Source organism: Capra hircus, chromosome 26, assembly GCF_001704415.2.
Source record: "Capra hircus breed San Clemente chromosome 26, ASM170441v1, whole genome shotgun sequence".
NCBI lineage: Eukaryota > Metazoa > Chordata > Mammalia > Artiodactyla > Bovidae > Capra > Capra hircus.
The window spans coordinates 26,525,740-26,542,865 of NC_030833.1; the positions used below are offsets into that span (position 1 = coordinate 26,525,740).

Here is a 17,126-nt window from a genome sequence, read left to right on the forward strand (position 1 = left end):
CATCATACACTTTTCTGCACATCCTGCATCACTAGGTATATAGTAGATGCTCTCCCAAACACTTCATATTATCTGAAAAGTATAAAGCAATCAATACAGGTCAAGTCCTAGAACAAATGCTGTTTTTTTAAAAGACATCAAATTACACTCCTATCTGAGAATTTTATGATATCAGATGTGACTTGAAATAAATTGTACATCATGCCTGGAATAAGAATACCAAGGTGTTTTTGTTTTTGGGTTTTTTTTAGCAGCATGGTATGCATGCTAATGAAAGTGTTTCATTTGTGCTGGGAGATATGGGAGAAGGCAAAAGAAATGCGTGGTTTCAAATTTGCTGCATAAGGACCTCCAGCTACTCAAAGAATGAAGGAGAGGTGATGTGAACTAACACCATGAGATCACATTGCCTCTGTTAACAGCGCTTTGAAAAGTACTCTTTTCAAAAGGCTGCAGTAGCTCGTTATTTAACTGTGACATAGCGGAGCAAACAGCATTGTCCCCATTTCACACGTAAAGAAATGACTGACCTGATACTACCTCTAGCTTGTGGTGATATGGGTCTGCATCAAGAGTTGCATAACTCTTTCATTTATAGATAAGAAAACTGGATCCCAGAATAAGCAAGTAACTTAATTACCTTCATACTAAGCAAACAAGTTATTGAATGGATGAATGAATGAAAGTATATCTGTTTTGGATAAGACCAAATTTATACATGTTTAAAAAAAGCATCTTCCAATTTTTTTAAATCATAGTTCTAGACCCTTTCCTTCCTAATGTACCCATTAAAATTTGTTTTATTCACAGATAAATAAGCTACTACACCTGGAAGGGTCTTCATTCTCTTACACCTAAAAAACAGGTGACTTGCAGAAGAGAGTAAATGTGAATCAGAAAGCAGCTACACATCCCTACTCCCAGGCCAGTGTGCTTTCCAGACTCTCAAGATGCCCCACACTAAGGATATCTCAGATGGGGAGATACCAACTGTAAGCTCAGCTGCTTGCTGCCAAAATCTTGACAAAGTCCAAGGAAAAAAGAATCACATCTTATTCCTAGGCCAGAGATCATGCACCAGCAGGTATGGGTCCAAATATGAGGGAGACTAGCCTGGCAGGCTACAATCCATGAGGTCACAGAGTCAGACTGAGCAACTGAACAACAATTATGTATCATGAAGAGCAAGTCCATGACAAACACGTATATGTATGGCTGAGTCCCTTCACTATTCACCTGAAACTATCACATTGTTATTTAAAAAAATAGAAAAGCAGCAGCAGCAGCAGCAGCCGATGCCCTGGGGTGGGGTGGGGCTCCTTAGCTCTGAGAAGTGGCAGCGAAAGCTAATTTGGAGGTATGCATCCCCTCCTCAAACCCCCAACACCATATTCTTGCCACTCAATATAATCTGGGCTCCTTACCTGTGGAAGGAGCCAACCCAAAAGGGAGACCCTCTCAGAACCACGATCAGTGCCTCCATCTCCCCCTCGGTACCGAGTCGGTACCATGGTGGGGCTGGATGCAGAACATTAAAAGGGTAAGGGAAATACTTGAGGAAAATCTTAAGTGTCAACCTGACAGTGCTGTGGGGTGTCCAGATATTTGACAAACAATATCCTGAAAGTCCATCTAGTCAAAGCTGTGGTTTTTTCAGTAGTCAAGTATGGATGTGAGAGTTGGACCATAAAAAAGGCTGAGTGTCAAAGAATTGATGCTTTTGGACTGTGGTGTTGGAGAAAACTCTTGAGAGTCCCTTGGACTGCAAGATCAAACCAGTCAATCCTAAAGGAAATCAACCCTAAATATTCATTAGAAGAACTGATGCTGAAGCACCAATATGTGGCCACCTGATGCAAAGAGCCGACCCCTTAGAAAAGACCCTGATGCTGGGAAAGACTGAAAGCAGGAAGAGAAGGGGATGACAGAGGATGAGGTGGGTGGACGGCATCACCGACTCAACAGACATGAGTTTGAGCAAGCTCCAGAAGATGGTGGACAGGGAAGGGTGGCATGCTGCAGTCCATGGGGTCACAAAAAGCCAGACAGGACTGAGCAATTGAACAAAAACAACAACAAAATAGTAACGTGTCTGTGAAGGGGACTCATTTGAAAAGACCCTGATGCTGGGAAAGATTGAAGACGGGAGGAGAAGGGGACGACAGAGGATGAGATGGCTGGATGGCATCACCGACTCAATGGACATGAATTTGAGTAAATTCTGGGAGTTGGTGATGGACAGGGAGGCCTGGCGTGCTGTGGTTCATGGGGTCACAAAGAGTAGGACAAGACTGAGCGACTGAAATGACCTGAACTGAAGGCGTTCCTGGAGGAGCTTAGCATATGAATTGGTGGACTAAGTAAAGCAGATTGCCCTCCAGCGTGGGTGGGCCTCATTCAACCCCCTCTAGGCCTGAGTAGAACAACAAGCCTGAGGAAGAAGAGAGTCCTCCTCCTTGTCTGTCTTTAAATTGGGACACTGGCCTCCTCCTGCCTTCAGACATGGATGCAGATGGGAACCACAGGATCAGCTCTCCCGGATTTCCAGCTGCTAATGCTGGCTGTGGACTCTCACCTTCCATGACAGTTATCAGCCAATTCCTTACCTAAATCTCTCAGATATATATACAAATATAGAAAAAGATTTACTTTGAGAGAGATATATATCCTATTGGTTCTGTTTCACTGAAGACCCAGGCTAACACACTCAGAAATAACCAAAGGTATTAGTTCCTTTTCCTCCAGAAACATACTCTGAAACAAAGCCTTGAGTTCAAGTACAGTTGACCCTTGAACAATACAGGTTTTAACAGTGTGAGTTCAGTTATACTCGGATTTTTCTCAGTAAACATATACTACAGGATCTGTGTGCTTGGTTGAATCCACAGACATGGAGTTTTGAATACCTGAGGGCCAGCTGCAAAGTTATACATAGATTTGTAACTGCATGGAGAGCCATGCCCCTAACCCCCACATTACTGAAGGGTCAAATGCAACTTATTTGGGAGGTGATCCGAGGAAATACTGATTGAGCTCGAAACAGCAGAGCGCGATGGGCAGGTAGCCAATAAAACAGGCAAATTACCACCTTGGGCATCTGGCACTTAATCCCAGTGATGGCTTCTGGGAGATAGTGTAGGAAACAAGCTTCAGAGTTACCCCACCCCAGAGGGAAAGGGAGCTGGGGTATTTATCCACCAACTTCCAGTAGTCATTATCAGGTGGCTGCTCCCTAGTTCTTGATAGAAATCAACTCCCTGCTTCCAACCTGCGCATGAGTGATTGAAGCTCCAGGCAGCACACAGTCCCTGGTGCTGGTGGTCAGAAGTAAGCCCCATTTGAAGACCAATGGCAGGTGCAGAGAGCAGGGTGCCAACAGATCTGCTACAAGGACAGACACTCAATCCACCCCATCTCCTGCCTAAGTGATGATGAGGACTAACATCTTTAACCAGTGTAATACCTATCAACACTACCCCCTTCACAGTATTACCTATAAGATTCACAACATCCCTACAAGTTCAGGATTATCCCCATTTTACAGCCAGTGAAACTAAGGTTCAGAGACTTACTTGGAATCACTGCTGCTTGGGTACCTTCTCATAAGAGAAAAAAAAAAATCTGAATTTTGAGAAATCTTCCAGTGAAAAGTTTTCTTTCAAGCATGAATAACATTGAAAGCAACATAATGATGTAAGCAACTCTTTTTGCCTCTAAAGATTCTTTCCTCTACCTGCCACTAGCCTAGAACACGAGCTTCTCTGCATCTCCAGTACCAGGGCCTCCAAATCATAACAAGCTCCCTCCATACGTGTAATCACATTCAGATACAGCAGCTTGAGTGACTGCAAATAAAAAAAAAAAAAATGTTCAACTCTGTAATTGTTCTCCATTTCCCACTGAGAACAGATTTTAAAAGGAAAAAGTTCATTTCTTATGCAGCAGTGTGATCTTTAACCTGATTCTAACCATCTGGAAGAAAAACTGCCTCCCTCACCGTAAATGCCAAGAAGGCTTTGAGAGGACTGAGTCAGATGCGTGGGGCCTGAGAACCAGGGAGAGAGGACTGCGATGCCCCCCAGGGGGTAGATCCTGCTAGAGGCAGCAGGAAGAAATCAGACTCTTCCCCATGCCCAAGACAGTCATTCTTTACCCAGGTAGTTTTATGTATTTAAGAATTTATTCATGTCATTCAGCTCAGTAAGCTTCTATTGACTGACTACCGTGCACAAGAAAGTGAGGGGCACCAAGTCAGAAAATGCAGAAGAGATGGGGGAACCAAACCTGAGCATCTCTTCTGGATTAATTTATATCTAGAGTTTTAGTTGAGTCATTTATGGGTTGAATGGACTGCAGAATGGATGCATTTTACAAAACATCCGTGCCCTTTTTTCTGCAGGAAGGGACTGAATGTTCAGCCCCCCAGGACTCAACTCCTTGGTTGTTAATGAAATGTTCATCTAGGGGCCAAGCCCTCCCACAGTGAACTCGCAGGTTACTACAGCTCTTCCTCACTCCTTTGAAACAATTCCTCATGCAGTAGTTGTTTTATTATTTCATTCTACTGATTTTCACTTCTTTCCCAGGGCAACACTCCCTCTAGTGTCTGTGTAGGGATCTCAGGTCCCATTCCTGCTGCACAGGGTGCAGACAAAAAAGGGAATTCAAGCCTGCACCTCGATGGGTGTGGATCACAACAAGATATTCATGGTTTGGCCAATGTGATAATTCTGAGAAAGAAGCTACAGATATTCTGCAACAAGTTCCAGCCACAGATATTCCCATCTCCTGCCAGGCACAGAGCAGAGATAGGAGGCAGAGAGGGAAAGCAAACCCAGAGCATCAAGGTCCACCCCGTGACTTGGATGAAATGAGTCTTTGGTACTCTAGACTCTTCTTGTCTGCCAGTTCCAGCAGCCCTGCGTCCTCTTTTCTTAAAGCCACACGTTTCACTCACTTCCTTCCAGAAGTCTTCCATGATTAGCTGTGAGGTACAATCACGGATGCCCAAGCCAAGAGAAGCTACTCTGCATCTTTCTGGATGCCTTTCTCAAAACTCCACTCAATGAAAGCCCTGAAAAAAGTTCTACTTGTTAGTTATTTATTAGTGCAATCGTTAAGTTGACCCTACCCATCTGATTCCAATCATTTCTAAGAAAATTCTGAGCATGAGCTTCAAGCAGCCAAGTCCCCAGCCAGTCACACTTCTCTCTCTCTCTGTCTCTCTCTCTCTGTCTCTCTCTCTCTCTCTCTCTCTCTCTCTGTGTGTGTGTGTGTGTTTGTGTGTGTGTATGTCACTGTCTCCTTCAGTATAAAACAGAAGACAGATAACACAGACTTGTCTGAGTCGGGACATGGACTATGGCTGGCAGTTGAAACAAGTGCCTCACTGAGAACTAGGTTCTAGCCGAGGCTTAGGGATCAGCTCACTGGGAAACTGGGCATCCACCTCCTTTCTCTGCTTCCATGTTCCCTTCTGAAAATGAAGAGGAAGCCCCATCCACTATAAGAATAACAATTAAACCAATTAAATGTCTGGAGGACTAAGTATAGGTCAGGTGCTTCTTTTCAACACTTTGCTAAGCACAGCATCTTATTTAATTCTTAAAACAGCCCAATATGAGAGGTACTATTTTATCACTCCGTTTATGGATATAACAAATAGACAAGAGAGGGTGACAACTTGCCTAACGTCACACAGCTGTTAAGAGACAGAGGTAGACAGCCCAACTTTAAAATGGGCAGAACTGAACAGACATTTCTTCGAAGAAGACAGACCGATGGCTAATGGACACATGAAAAGATGCTCAACACCACTAATCATCAGGGAAATGCAAATCAAAACCACATTGAGATATCACCTTGCACCTATCAGAAGGCCTATCATCAAAAAGAATAGAAGTAGGTGTTGGCAATATGTGAAGAAAAGGGGCTCCTCTTACACCTCTGGTGGGAATGTAAATCGGTACAGCCGCTTCGGAAAACAACACGGAGGTTTCTCAAAAAACTGAAAATAGAACCATCTTCTGACCCAATAATTGCACTCACAGGCATATATCAAAAACCAAACAAAAAATTAATTCAAAAAGATACATGCACTCCAATGTCCATAGCAGCATTATTTACAATTGCTAAGAAGTGGAAGCAACCTAAATGTTCATCAGCAGATGAATGGATAAAGAAAATGGGATGGTGGTGTGCGTCTGTATGTGTGTATGCACAATGGAATACTACTCAGCCATAAAAAAGGATGGAAGTTTGCCATTTGCAGCAACATGGGCAGACTTAGAGGGCATTATGCTAAACAAAACAAGTCAGAGAAAGACTAAGAGTGTGTGATATCACTTATATGTAGGATTTAAAAAAATATAACAAAAAATAAAAATAGATAACAAACTAGTAACTCTAACAAAAAAGAACCAGACTCACAGATACAGAGAGCAAACGAGTGGCTACCAATAAGGAGAGGGAAGTGGGGAGGAGGAGGATAGGGGTAGGGGAGTAAGAGAGACAGGCTATTAGATATAAAATAAGCTATAAGAATATACTATACAACACAGGGAAGATAGCCAATATTTTATGATAACTATAAATGGAAAATAACCTTCAAAAATTGTGAATCACTATATTGTATACATGTAACTTATATAATACTGTACAGCAACTTTATATTAATTTTTAAAAAGAGTAAGTTGAACTTAACCCAATAAAGAGAGAGAAACAAAGACAGGATTCAAAGCTAGGCATCTGGCTTCAGAACTTATGCTCCTGTTTCCTATATGGCTGTGTTTCTTGCTCCTGCTGCTGCTGCTGCTGCTGCTGCTAAGTCACTTCAGCCGTGTCAGACTCTGTGCGACCCCACAGACGGCAGCCCATCAGGCTCTGCCATCCCTGAGATTCTCCAGGCAAGAGTACTGGAATGGATTGCCATTTCCTTCTCCAATGCATGAAAGTGAAAAGCGAAAGTGAAGTCGCTCAGTCGTGTCCCAACTCTTAGCTAGTTTACTTCTATTCCTAGTATACACTGAAAAGTATGATCCTGATTGCATTCATGATGAAAACTCTCAAGTATGCATTCACACAAGTCACACAGTCATATCCAGGCTAAATAACCTACAACCTAACAGGAGCCTTGATGATCCTATATAACGATGGTCAGCTTTTCCCCTAAGGTAGGTTTCTTCCAGCACAGGTCAAGTACCAGGCCCCTGCTTAGCGACAGGCACAGATCTGGTCACCAACAGCCCTGAACGGCTGGCCCTACTGTGCTCTGGGTCCTCTCACCCCAACCTGGTAGGGATGGTTTCCTCTGCCTCCCAGCAAGGAGTTCATACCAGGAAGCTACTTGTGCAATCCTGAAGTTCTCAGACTCCATTACTTTTTGGAAATTTACTACAGCACATTTATTAGCATACTATAAAGAACAGCATCTCCATAAATAATTAAACCTAAACTACACTGATCAAAACAAACGAGCAAAATGTTCCTGGTGATGCAACCAGACTTGGTTCACTCACTAACTCAAATGACGAGGTGTCTCACAAGAGGTCTCCATTAACAATGGTTAGTAAGACACAGACTTCCCAGTAAGGAGCGGGTCCTTACTGTCTGCAGTCACTGTGGTGCATAGGCAGGGTGGCCACAGGATACAGCCAGGGAGCAAGAGGGAGGAATCTACTCCTCAGTCTCTCCGGCTAGCCTTGTGTGTACTCATGCTATGCCTCACTCTATCCGACCTGTAAAATGGGCAGCACCCTACCTCACTTGAGTGAATATAACAGAAAATGGTCTGTAAAAGCAAAAAAAAAGAGAGAAGCAGGAGCATGCAGAGGACAGCTATAGAAAGAAAGACCAGGAGACAGTCCACACTGCAGGCTGCCATGCTTCTGTCTGAGCCTCATACCCTTCATCTCTCTGCTGAATGATGTGATGAAGACTGTTCCCAACAGCACAGCCAGCCTTGACATCCTGTTGGTCTAAGGTGCCCACAGCATCTCCCACAATGACCCTCCTCCTCTGAGCTCACAGCCTGAAACGATCACTTGGCAAATAATCACACATCACCCCGTGGCATCTGTCTTATTGTCATGTGTTATTAAACTTTACAGAAGACCAGCCTCATACCCAAAGCATATTAGAAGGACCATGAGGCAAATGCCATCTTATCCTTCTTTGTCTCTCCATCACAGTCCTACCAACCCCACAGTCCCCAGAACCGTGCCACACACCCAGTGAACACTAGGCAAATGGTTGAATATCTTATGTGAGTCCATCTGATCTCTCAAGTACATAAGGAAAAAGCCAGGAGGGTTGACTAGTACCTATTTCCATCCTCTCATTAAGTGGGGTGGAGAGGTCTCTACATCTTCTGTTAAAAGTCATACATAAAGTAATAAACCAAGTGCATAAACTCAGCACTGTTAAGAAACAGTGTCAGGTTTCCCCCGGATCAGCTAGGGCACCGTCCAGTTCCCAGGGTCAGATCAGCTAGGGCACCGTCCAGTTCCCAGGGTCAGGTCAGCAAGTACGGACAGAGCTATGTGTCAAGCACTGGACCACATGTCACAAAGACCACATGAGAAAAGCAGAACTCGCAGGAGGTGTGGGACGTGGGGTGCTGTAGCAAGTATTTTAGCCCTCATCCCTCATCTTCGAAACACTCATAAAACAACCAAGTGATAACCTAAGTATAATCAAGAGTGTGGTACACGCTGTAAATTCTATAAACAGGAAAACAAAGGCTGCTAGGAAAGCTTCTAAAGAGAATCCTGTTTGGATCTTAAACTGAACCATAAGGAATGCGTGTGTCTCCATAGAGGAAGAAGGGTATCCTGAGTGGAGAAGACCTCAAGAGCAAAGGCTTGGAGTGAAGAAGGGGATGGGGACAATGAAGGGGTTGCCTTGGCTAGAGTGAAGGGGTCTATCAGGGAACAGTCAAATGCGGAGCTGAAGAAGCAGGCCCAGGACATATGCAGTGAGGGGCCTTGAAAGCCAGGCTGCTGCTGCTGCTGCTGCTAAGTCACTTTAGTCGTGTCTGACTCTGTGCGACCCCATAGACGGCAGCCCACCAGGCTCCGCCATCCCTGGGATCCTCCAGACAAGAATACTGGAGTGGGTTGCCACTTCCTTCTCCAATGCATGAAAGTAAAAAGTGAAAGTGAAGTCGCTCAGCAGTGTCAGACTCCTCGCGACCCCATGGACTGCAGCCCACCAGGCTCCTCCATCCATGGGACTTTCCAGGCAAGAGTATTGGACTTTCCAGGCAAGAGGGGTGCCACTGCCCTCTCCGTGAAAGCCAGGCTAACTGACTTTAAATTCAAATTCAAGAAGCTAAAGGGTCTCAAGCTAGAATGGAGACCTACTGGATGAAATGCTCCTGGACACAGCAGCTGTCAAGTTAGGAACAACCTGAGAAAATTATTGCTATCCCAAGGGACAAGGATTTTCAATTCCTTCATAGCCTCTGCTCAATGAGACTTGGGACTCACTCAGTCACTGACTTAGTCAAACCCAGTTGAGTTTCTCTACTGCACACAAGGCAGAGCTCTCTTGTCTCCACTCTCTACCAATGAAGTCAGAGCAGCATCCAGACCTTTCAGTAACCCATCACCCAGAGGAATAACCAAGGTTAGCTGAAGGCCATCTAGCCCACAGTACCAGTGATACTTACCCAAAGTGGCCCACCAGGCACTGGCACGCTACACTTTCCAACTTCACAAGACCTCTTTCCCCCTAAACTTGCTGCAAACTAATCCTCTGACATCTTCTCCTCATAGGGAAGTGTCTCAAGCCAGCCAGGAGCATCCCTGGTGGCTCAGATGGTAAAGTCTGCCTGCAACACGGGAGACCCAGATTCGGCCCCTGCATGGAGAAGATGCCCTGGAGAAGAAAATAGCAACCCAATCCAGTAATCTTGTTTGGAAAATTCCAAGGATGGAGGAGCCTGGTGGGCTACAGTCCATGGGATCACAAAGAGTCAGACATGACTGAGCAACTAACACTTCAAGTGAGCCAAGAGGTCAAAGGAAGCAGAAAAACAATAGTTAAATCAAGCCCCCAGGCCCTGGAGTACCTGGCCTTGGATAAACCCTTCGGACACAACCTCCTATTTCAGCATCCAGCTTTGTCACACTTCTCTGCGCCCTGTAGGATGATTCAGGGCCCACAGAGCATCCAGTTCCAAAGTTCCCCCAGTTACAGTAAGAGATTTACCTAGCCCGAGGAAGAAGCAGTTCTCCCTTCGGCCCCCTGAGCCTTCACCATCCCCTCCCCTTAAATCCAACACAATCAGAGAAGCCACTTCCTGTGTGCCTTCTCTGCCAACTACAAAGCGAGTTCCAACTGCTGCATTTCTGCAATCATTAAATCAGGCCTCCCAATTAAGGAGTTTGCAACTTCTGCTCACCTTGGAAATCACTGCAGGATCTGGGAAGCAAATCACGCCCTGTAACCAACCAACTGGGCCATCAGAGAAAACGCAGAGCAGACAGCCCGTGTGTGGCCACTCCACTCCCCGCCTCCCACCCCCAGGCTGACAGCGAGTGACCCGGAGCAATTAGTGCTGCTCTGTCCCACTGCATTTCCCAGCTCTGTCTCCACTGAGATGGCTTCCCTTGTAATATTAATTAAAAACAGACTCTTTTTGGCAAACCCCTGAAGAATGGCTCCAGTGGCAGGCTTCTTTATTAAGCCTCTGAGAAGACAAAATGCATTAAGATATTGTGACACGGGTACGGTGAGCGGGGACGAGAAGGCTAGACATCCCAGCCAAAAGCTATTTGAAAAATCTGTTTGGGAGCCACAGTTAGATGCTCCAGTGAGTGAGACACAATTAATCTGATCAAATCTGTCACTATTTTGCACATTAGGAGTAAATATTTTAGAGTGTTGTCCAGCTGAATTAGTTAAGAGCATGAACTCATGCCTGGGAGCATCTGGGTGTTCCACCTGCTGGTGTGCTCGGGGCAGGATAGGGACCTCGAGTTATCAGCATCTTCCCGTTTCTCTTCACCAAGGTGCAGCGTTAGGCACAAGAATTAAAGACTATCTGGCAAAGCATCCCAACCAGACACACCGCAGGGCAGCACGCTGAGTAAGCCGCCGGAAAGGCATGGGGATCAGTCTAAGGGAGGAGGCAGCACTCTCGCATCCCAGCGCCGTGAACAAACGAGGGATTCCCCCATCACGGCTTTATAATGCTCAGGGGGCCTGGAAAGGGGGCTGCTGTCTTCACAGCCCCCCTCTCTCCAGGGTCATTTGCCAACTCACTAACCAAGCAGGAAGGCGTATTTCTTCTTTCAAAAGAGAAGAGCAGGCTGATGTGATTTTCTGTATCCCTGTAAGCCCCAGGGTCTGGACTCCCTCTGGGCGTTTGTGAAACACTTTCTAGCCCATTAATCACCAGAATCCCAGCTGGAGACAACCAAAGAGAAAAGCAAATCGCTCTTCCAGAGTACAGGCTTCAAGCCCAAGCTCACTCACCTCTCCTTCCGAAATACCTGGCAGAGCAAGAAAGGCCAGAGGGGAACCCAGACTCTGTCTCCTCCTGACTCAGACCTGCTGGGCACTTCCTCTGTTGCCCACCAAGTCATGCCAGCCCCTCCTGGGACCAACGTGAATATGTGATTCAAGCCTGGAATGAGACTCTCAGCCCCTGGGCACACGCTGGGCACGTGGGGAAGGGGGTGGAGACCTTCACTTGCATATCCTCATGTGCGTGCGTCTGCGCTCAGTTGCTGCAGTCTTGTCTGACTCTCTGCAACACTGTGGACTGTAGCCCACAAGTATCTCCAAGGCAAGGACATTGGAGTGGTTTGCCATGCCCTCCTCCAGGGGACCTTCCCAACCCAAGGACTGAACCCACATCTCCTGCGTCTCCTGCATTGCAGGCGGATTCCTTACTCATTGAGCCACCTGGGAAGCCCCATCTCCTCATGCCTGACCACAAATGGCCAGAGTAGAGTTCAATTTTCAGATATATGGAGTAACTGGAAACTCTCCTCCAGAAGGAACACACAGGAGGAATGTGGTCTACCGGTGGCAGTTGAGGGAGAGCAGCAAGCCCCACAATGTGTTAACTGGTGGCCTTCCTGGAGAAGGACATAGTTAACACTCACGTCAGAAGGGAAGATGGAATTTTCTTTTCACGCCAAAAGAGCGTGAAACAAGGATCCATGTTCTCTGCCTTGAGGACTTCTCCAACCAATGATAAAGGGACCTTCCAGAAGGAACACCCTCTCCATCAATCCTTACCCTGGCTTTTTTTTTTCCTAGCAGCACCTTCTTTTGCTGACCTCAGGAAAGGAGGAGAGGAGAAAGAAATTGATTAGATTTAAAAAAAGAAAGAAAGAAACTGGGTAATGTTGCAGAAACTGGTTTTCTAGCTACTCCCCCTCACCAGGGGTTGTTTCCTTAAAGTCTCCCAGAGGTAGGGCTGGGTTAGCTTGTTTGCTCATCTTCCTCAGGGCAAAACAGACTGACCCTTGAGGAAGCCTTTTCCACTGGAAGTGCCTGTGAAGCATGGTCTAAAGAGGCAGTCCCTCTCTGGAGCAGAGAGAGCAGACACACGGGGTCCCCGCACTCACCTGTGCTGCCATAATATCCTTTGCTCAGACAGTAAGTCTGGCCAGGAGCACAACCAATGAACCCCCGAGGGGGGCTATTCCTGGACTGCCCAAATCTTATTGCTATCACTAAGAACTCCAAGGCCAACTGGTCCGCTCCTCAGGCCCTTTGGGCCCGCCTTTTTAACCGGAGAGCCATTTCCCAGGAGGGTATAGGGTTAGACTTGCCCCCTCACTTTCTCTGCTGTACAACTGCCTTGAAGATAGTCAGAGAAGGCCATGCACATGTAACTACTATCTGCAGAGAGCATGCCCTAACATCCCATCTTCAGGGAATTTGTCAACACACAGAAATGATCCTTAAAAGCAGAAACATAAGAGAACTCTTTCGGCAGAGTGAATTTATATCGTCCCAGTGTGGCACGCTAAAATAGAAGGACATCACCTCCTCCTCCTCCTAGGGATACATTTGCTTCCACACATCCAGTCCATCCTCCTCACTGAGTAAGAACACGAACAAAATAATGCACATACACGCGACTGCTCATTCTCAAACCAAGAGAAGTTGAGAGTCACAAACCCTGCTGTCAGAGAACTACATGTCGCCCTGTCTCTCTCTCTCCACTTCCCCCCGCCACACACACACACAATCCTCCCAGCACCTGCAAGTCCTCGATCACCCATCCCTCGTACAAGTCCACCCCCTAAGCCCAGAGCTGACCACTTTGAAGCTGTGGGGGGCCCTCACTGAGATGCAGCCACCACCAAGCTGCTGAGGAGCTGGTCTGCCCAAATGCTTCCAGCCCCGGCTGGGCTGCCTGCTTGGTGCTGTATGTCTATAAGAACCAGGAAATCTGTGCTCGGTATTGCTGATGAGCCCCTCTCTAAGGACTCCTCGCTTTCCTGTTACTCACAAGTCACCCCTGCGACACCCCCCAGGCGCTGTTAAAATAAGGCGAGGATTTCCTAGGGAAACCTTTAATGTCAGTCATGAGAAATACAAAGGGAGTGGAGGCGGTGCTTTCCCATCGAGTGAGCTCCCCAAAGCTGCAGGTAGGGACATCCACCATCCTCCAGATTCTGCCCAGAGCCCCGGTTCTGAGCTGATGCTATGAGCCAGAGACAAGGAAAGGGTTTTTGCAGGATTGGCTGAAGTGGGGCCCGAGGAAGGCAGGAGAGTGGGGTAAATGGCTGGAGCCGTCCCCCACGGTTCCTGGGCTGGACTGCTCGCTCTGGCGGCCAGCTGGGGGCGGGGTGGGGAGCCCCTCCGGGCACGCGCTTCGGGCTGCAGCAGCTGCCCGGGTAGATTGTATTCTGCGCCCTAAGGCCGGCCCGCGGCCGCCCGGAGGCTCTGAAGCCGCCGGAGTGGATTCCAGGGCGCCACCTGTCGGTACAGCAGCTTCCCAGGGTAACCTGGCAGCCGAAAGGCGTGGAGAGGCGCGTAGAAAGCCCCGGCGAGTTTGCAGTCGCAGGACGCAGCGGCAGGGGCGATTCTGTGCTCAGTGACTTAAGTGTGCTTCTGCTTGCGTGAGAATAAGCGGTGCGGGACGGGTGTTGAATTTCACTTCACACTTTAAACTTTTTTTCCCTGCGTCTCCTATAGCTTTGCAGGGCAGCTGCCTGGGTTTTAAAGGGGAAAACTGATGTCAAGAAAGGCCCAGACTTGGGCCAACTTGGCCCAGCCTCCCGCTAAGACTGAGACAAAGTGTGCCTGGGGCCCAGGGCAGCATCCTAAGTGGGGCGGGCAGGAGTAGTCCGAATGGCACCATCTCCTGGTTCTTTCCTGTGGTTGGAGGAGAGAGGGGAACCCCGGGCAGTCACAGGAGTCAGTCAGCCTGTCCAGCGGTTCTTTCCCCAAATCAGTACACTTCCCCGCCCAAGAATCCATGCGCGCGCACACACCTGACAGGACAATTGACTCCCCAAGCCGAGTGCCAGAGAAAGTGATCACTGATCCCGATAAGGCACCTCTTTTCCCCTCTTTCCTCCAGACTGCCCCAATCCTAGGGTCTCCGGTAAACAAATTCACAGTCTTACAACAAACTCCGATAACCTGTTGGGGGCGTGGGGAAAGCGGGATGCACCAGACCAAAAGTCGAGGAGCCCCCTGCTCCTGCCTTCACCTCAACCCAGGGCGACTATCTGCCCCTCCTTCCCGCCCGCCCACCCCACCGCAGCCCACCCCTCATTTTCCTTTGCTGTCGGGAGGCTGTGAGCTCCGCAGCCGGGCGGATACTCACGCTGCTGTTGTATCCCGACCAGTGCACCATGGCTTGGTTGTGAGCCGAGTCCCCGGTCAGCGCGAACGAGGTGCTGGGTAACCGGAGCTCTTCAGTCGCTGAACCCCCGGTCCGTGGTGCCTTCGCCTCCTCCCGGAGACCCTTGGCCAGAGGGCGGCTTCCTTTGGAACCAGCGGCTAAGACAGTAGCCCGGGCATCCCCGTGTTCCAGGGCACTGGGGGGCTGCGCCCGACGACTCCTCCTCACGCCGCTAGGCTTGCCAGGAGTCGAGATGCCCGGTCCCCACCGCGAGCTTGCTGGAGACAGCCCTCCGGCTTCTTGCTTCTTTCTGCCGCTGCCACTGCTTGGCTGGGGCAGCGGCTCTGGTCCCGGCCGGCGCTCCAGTGCGGCGCCTCTCCGTACAGTCGCCAGCTCCTCCGGCCACTGGCTTGCCATTGCCAGCGGTGAGAGACGAGGCAGCGCCGGGGACCGCGAAGCCAGAGCCGCTAGGCGCCCAGGACCGCCCGTGGTGTCCCAAGTGATCTCGGCGCCGGCCAGGACCCACGTCGACAGGAGCAGGAGCCCGGTCCGGGCGAGGGGCGCCCCGGGCCAGCCTGCAGGGCGCTCGGTGCGCGCCGCCTCCATCCCGCTGCGGCTGCCGCGGCTCGGGCTGGCAAGTGTGTGGCGCCAGCCGAGGTGCGGGTCCGGCGCGGGGGGTGTGCGCTGCGCGCGCCGGCGAGCGAGCAAAATGAGTGTGTGTCGGCGGAGTGGGGAGGGGGCGGCCGGGAAGGAGGTGGCTCGGCCTGGTGCGCCTTGCTGGTCCTCTCCACTCTGCGCTCCTGGCTCTCGATCGCTGGCTCTCTCCTCCACAGGGTGATTCCAAAGCCCGAGAAAAATTAATAAATACCCCGTAGGTGCTTTTTCATTTTCTCAAAATAAGATTCCCCCAAAATCTTCCCCGCTGAGCTGCTTCAGAAATTTTGTCAAAAGGAGTATTCAAAGGTAATAAGAAAATCCTCTTTTAAAATATGAAAAGCAACCCCAATCCAGGAGGAGAGGCTGACGACCGACCCTAGTCCGGAGTCTCTCTGAAACCCAGCCTCCAACCTCGTCTCGGCGAAGAGTTGGGAGCCGCTTCTGGCCGCGTTTAGGGGGGTTACTCTTCGGGCATGCTGTGGGGGCGGGAGATGGCGCGCAGGGAAAGTTGGGGGGGGTGGTCTCGCGGGAGGAGGAGGAGTGAAGTGTTTTCAGCGCCAACTGTTCAGGTTGGGGAGCCTAAGGGGAGCCCGGAGTCTTCGTGCAGAGGCAGCCTGCGGAAGCCGAGCGCGGGATGGACTCCGCTCCGGGCTCCCCAGCCTATTCTTCCCGCCACCCCCACTTCTACCCAGTGCCTCCGCCCGGTGCGGGGGCGCGGGGAGTGCGTGCGTGCGCGTGCGTGAGGGGAGGCTAGGAGTGCGCCCGAGGCTGGCGGGCGGGCACCCAGGGTGGGGGTACCTGGCTGAACCAGGGGTGCCTGGGTGTGCGGGGGCGCGCGACTCTCTGCGTGCGCGTTTGCACGCGTATTTGTGCATGTTAGTGTGAGCAATGGAGTGTGGGGCAGGGAGGGGTGCGCTCGGGCTGTGGGCACGTGTGGATCAGGCACGGGCTGTGTTTGCATTTCCATGAACCTGCGAGTCGTCAGAAAGGCAATATTGAGAGCAAGGCCGGTGGTTCTGGACCGCCCGCTCCTCCAAGGCGCCCAGCTCACCCATAGGTCCCCATCGCCTGCGGACGTAAGCTGACTGTTGCTAGAACCTCCGGGAGGGTTGGAGGAGAGAACTAGGAGGCGCTGGCAGCCCGGTCTGGGGTTTGCCAGCTCCTCCCCGATTCGCCAGCTCTTCTTCCCAGGATCCCAGCTGGAGCTGGGGAAAGACAGTCGTCCAGACCGGTTGCTCCTACCCGGAGGACGAGAGCCCATCTTTCCGCCTGCGATTATGAGATTGCTCCCTCATCTCCCCAGATTCATTACTAAAAGGGCTCAGTTGTTCTCTCAAAGTGTCGGGCTGCCAATTAGAGGGTCCCGGCCAGCGCCGCGCAGGCATGGGGATCAGTCCCCACTGTCCCCAGTTGCAGAAGCACAGCCGGGCCGCGTGGAACTCAGCCTTGGCTGGGACTCTTCCCGACCGAAGGAAAGGGGAGACTCGGGGTGAGCTGGAGAGAGGAACCTAGACCCAAAGACAATCTGAGGATGTAGTTTACAGGCCCTGGGGCAAGTATAGCAACGGCTGCTGCGAGGAGCTCCGGGAATTTCCAGGGGTTGAAAAGACCTAGATGCGTGGAACGGGAGGAGGGGCTATTAAGAAAG

At 49.7% G+C, this 17,126-nt stretch overlaps 1 protein-coding gene across 1 annotated transcript in view; it reads right to left on the reverse strand.

Moving 5' to 3' along the window:
• SORCS3 (sortilin related VPS10 domain containing receptor 3) overlaps positions 1 to 16,098 on the reverse strand; it is a 650,187-nt gene extending 634,089 nt beyond the window's left edge. The window contains exon 1 of the mRNA XM_005698449.3: positions 14,804 to 16,098. Coding sequence (XP_005698506.3) covers positions 14,804 to 15,427 — 624 coding nt within the window. The 5' untranslated portion in view covers positions 15,428 to 16,098. The remainder of the gene's footprint in view (positions 1 to 14,803) is intronic.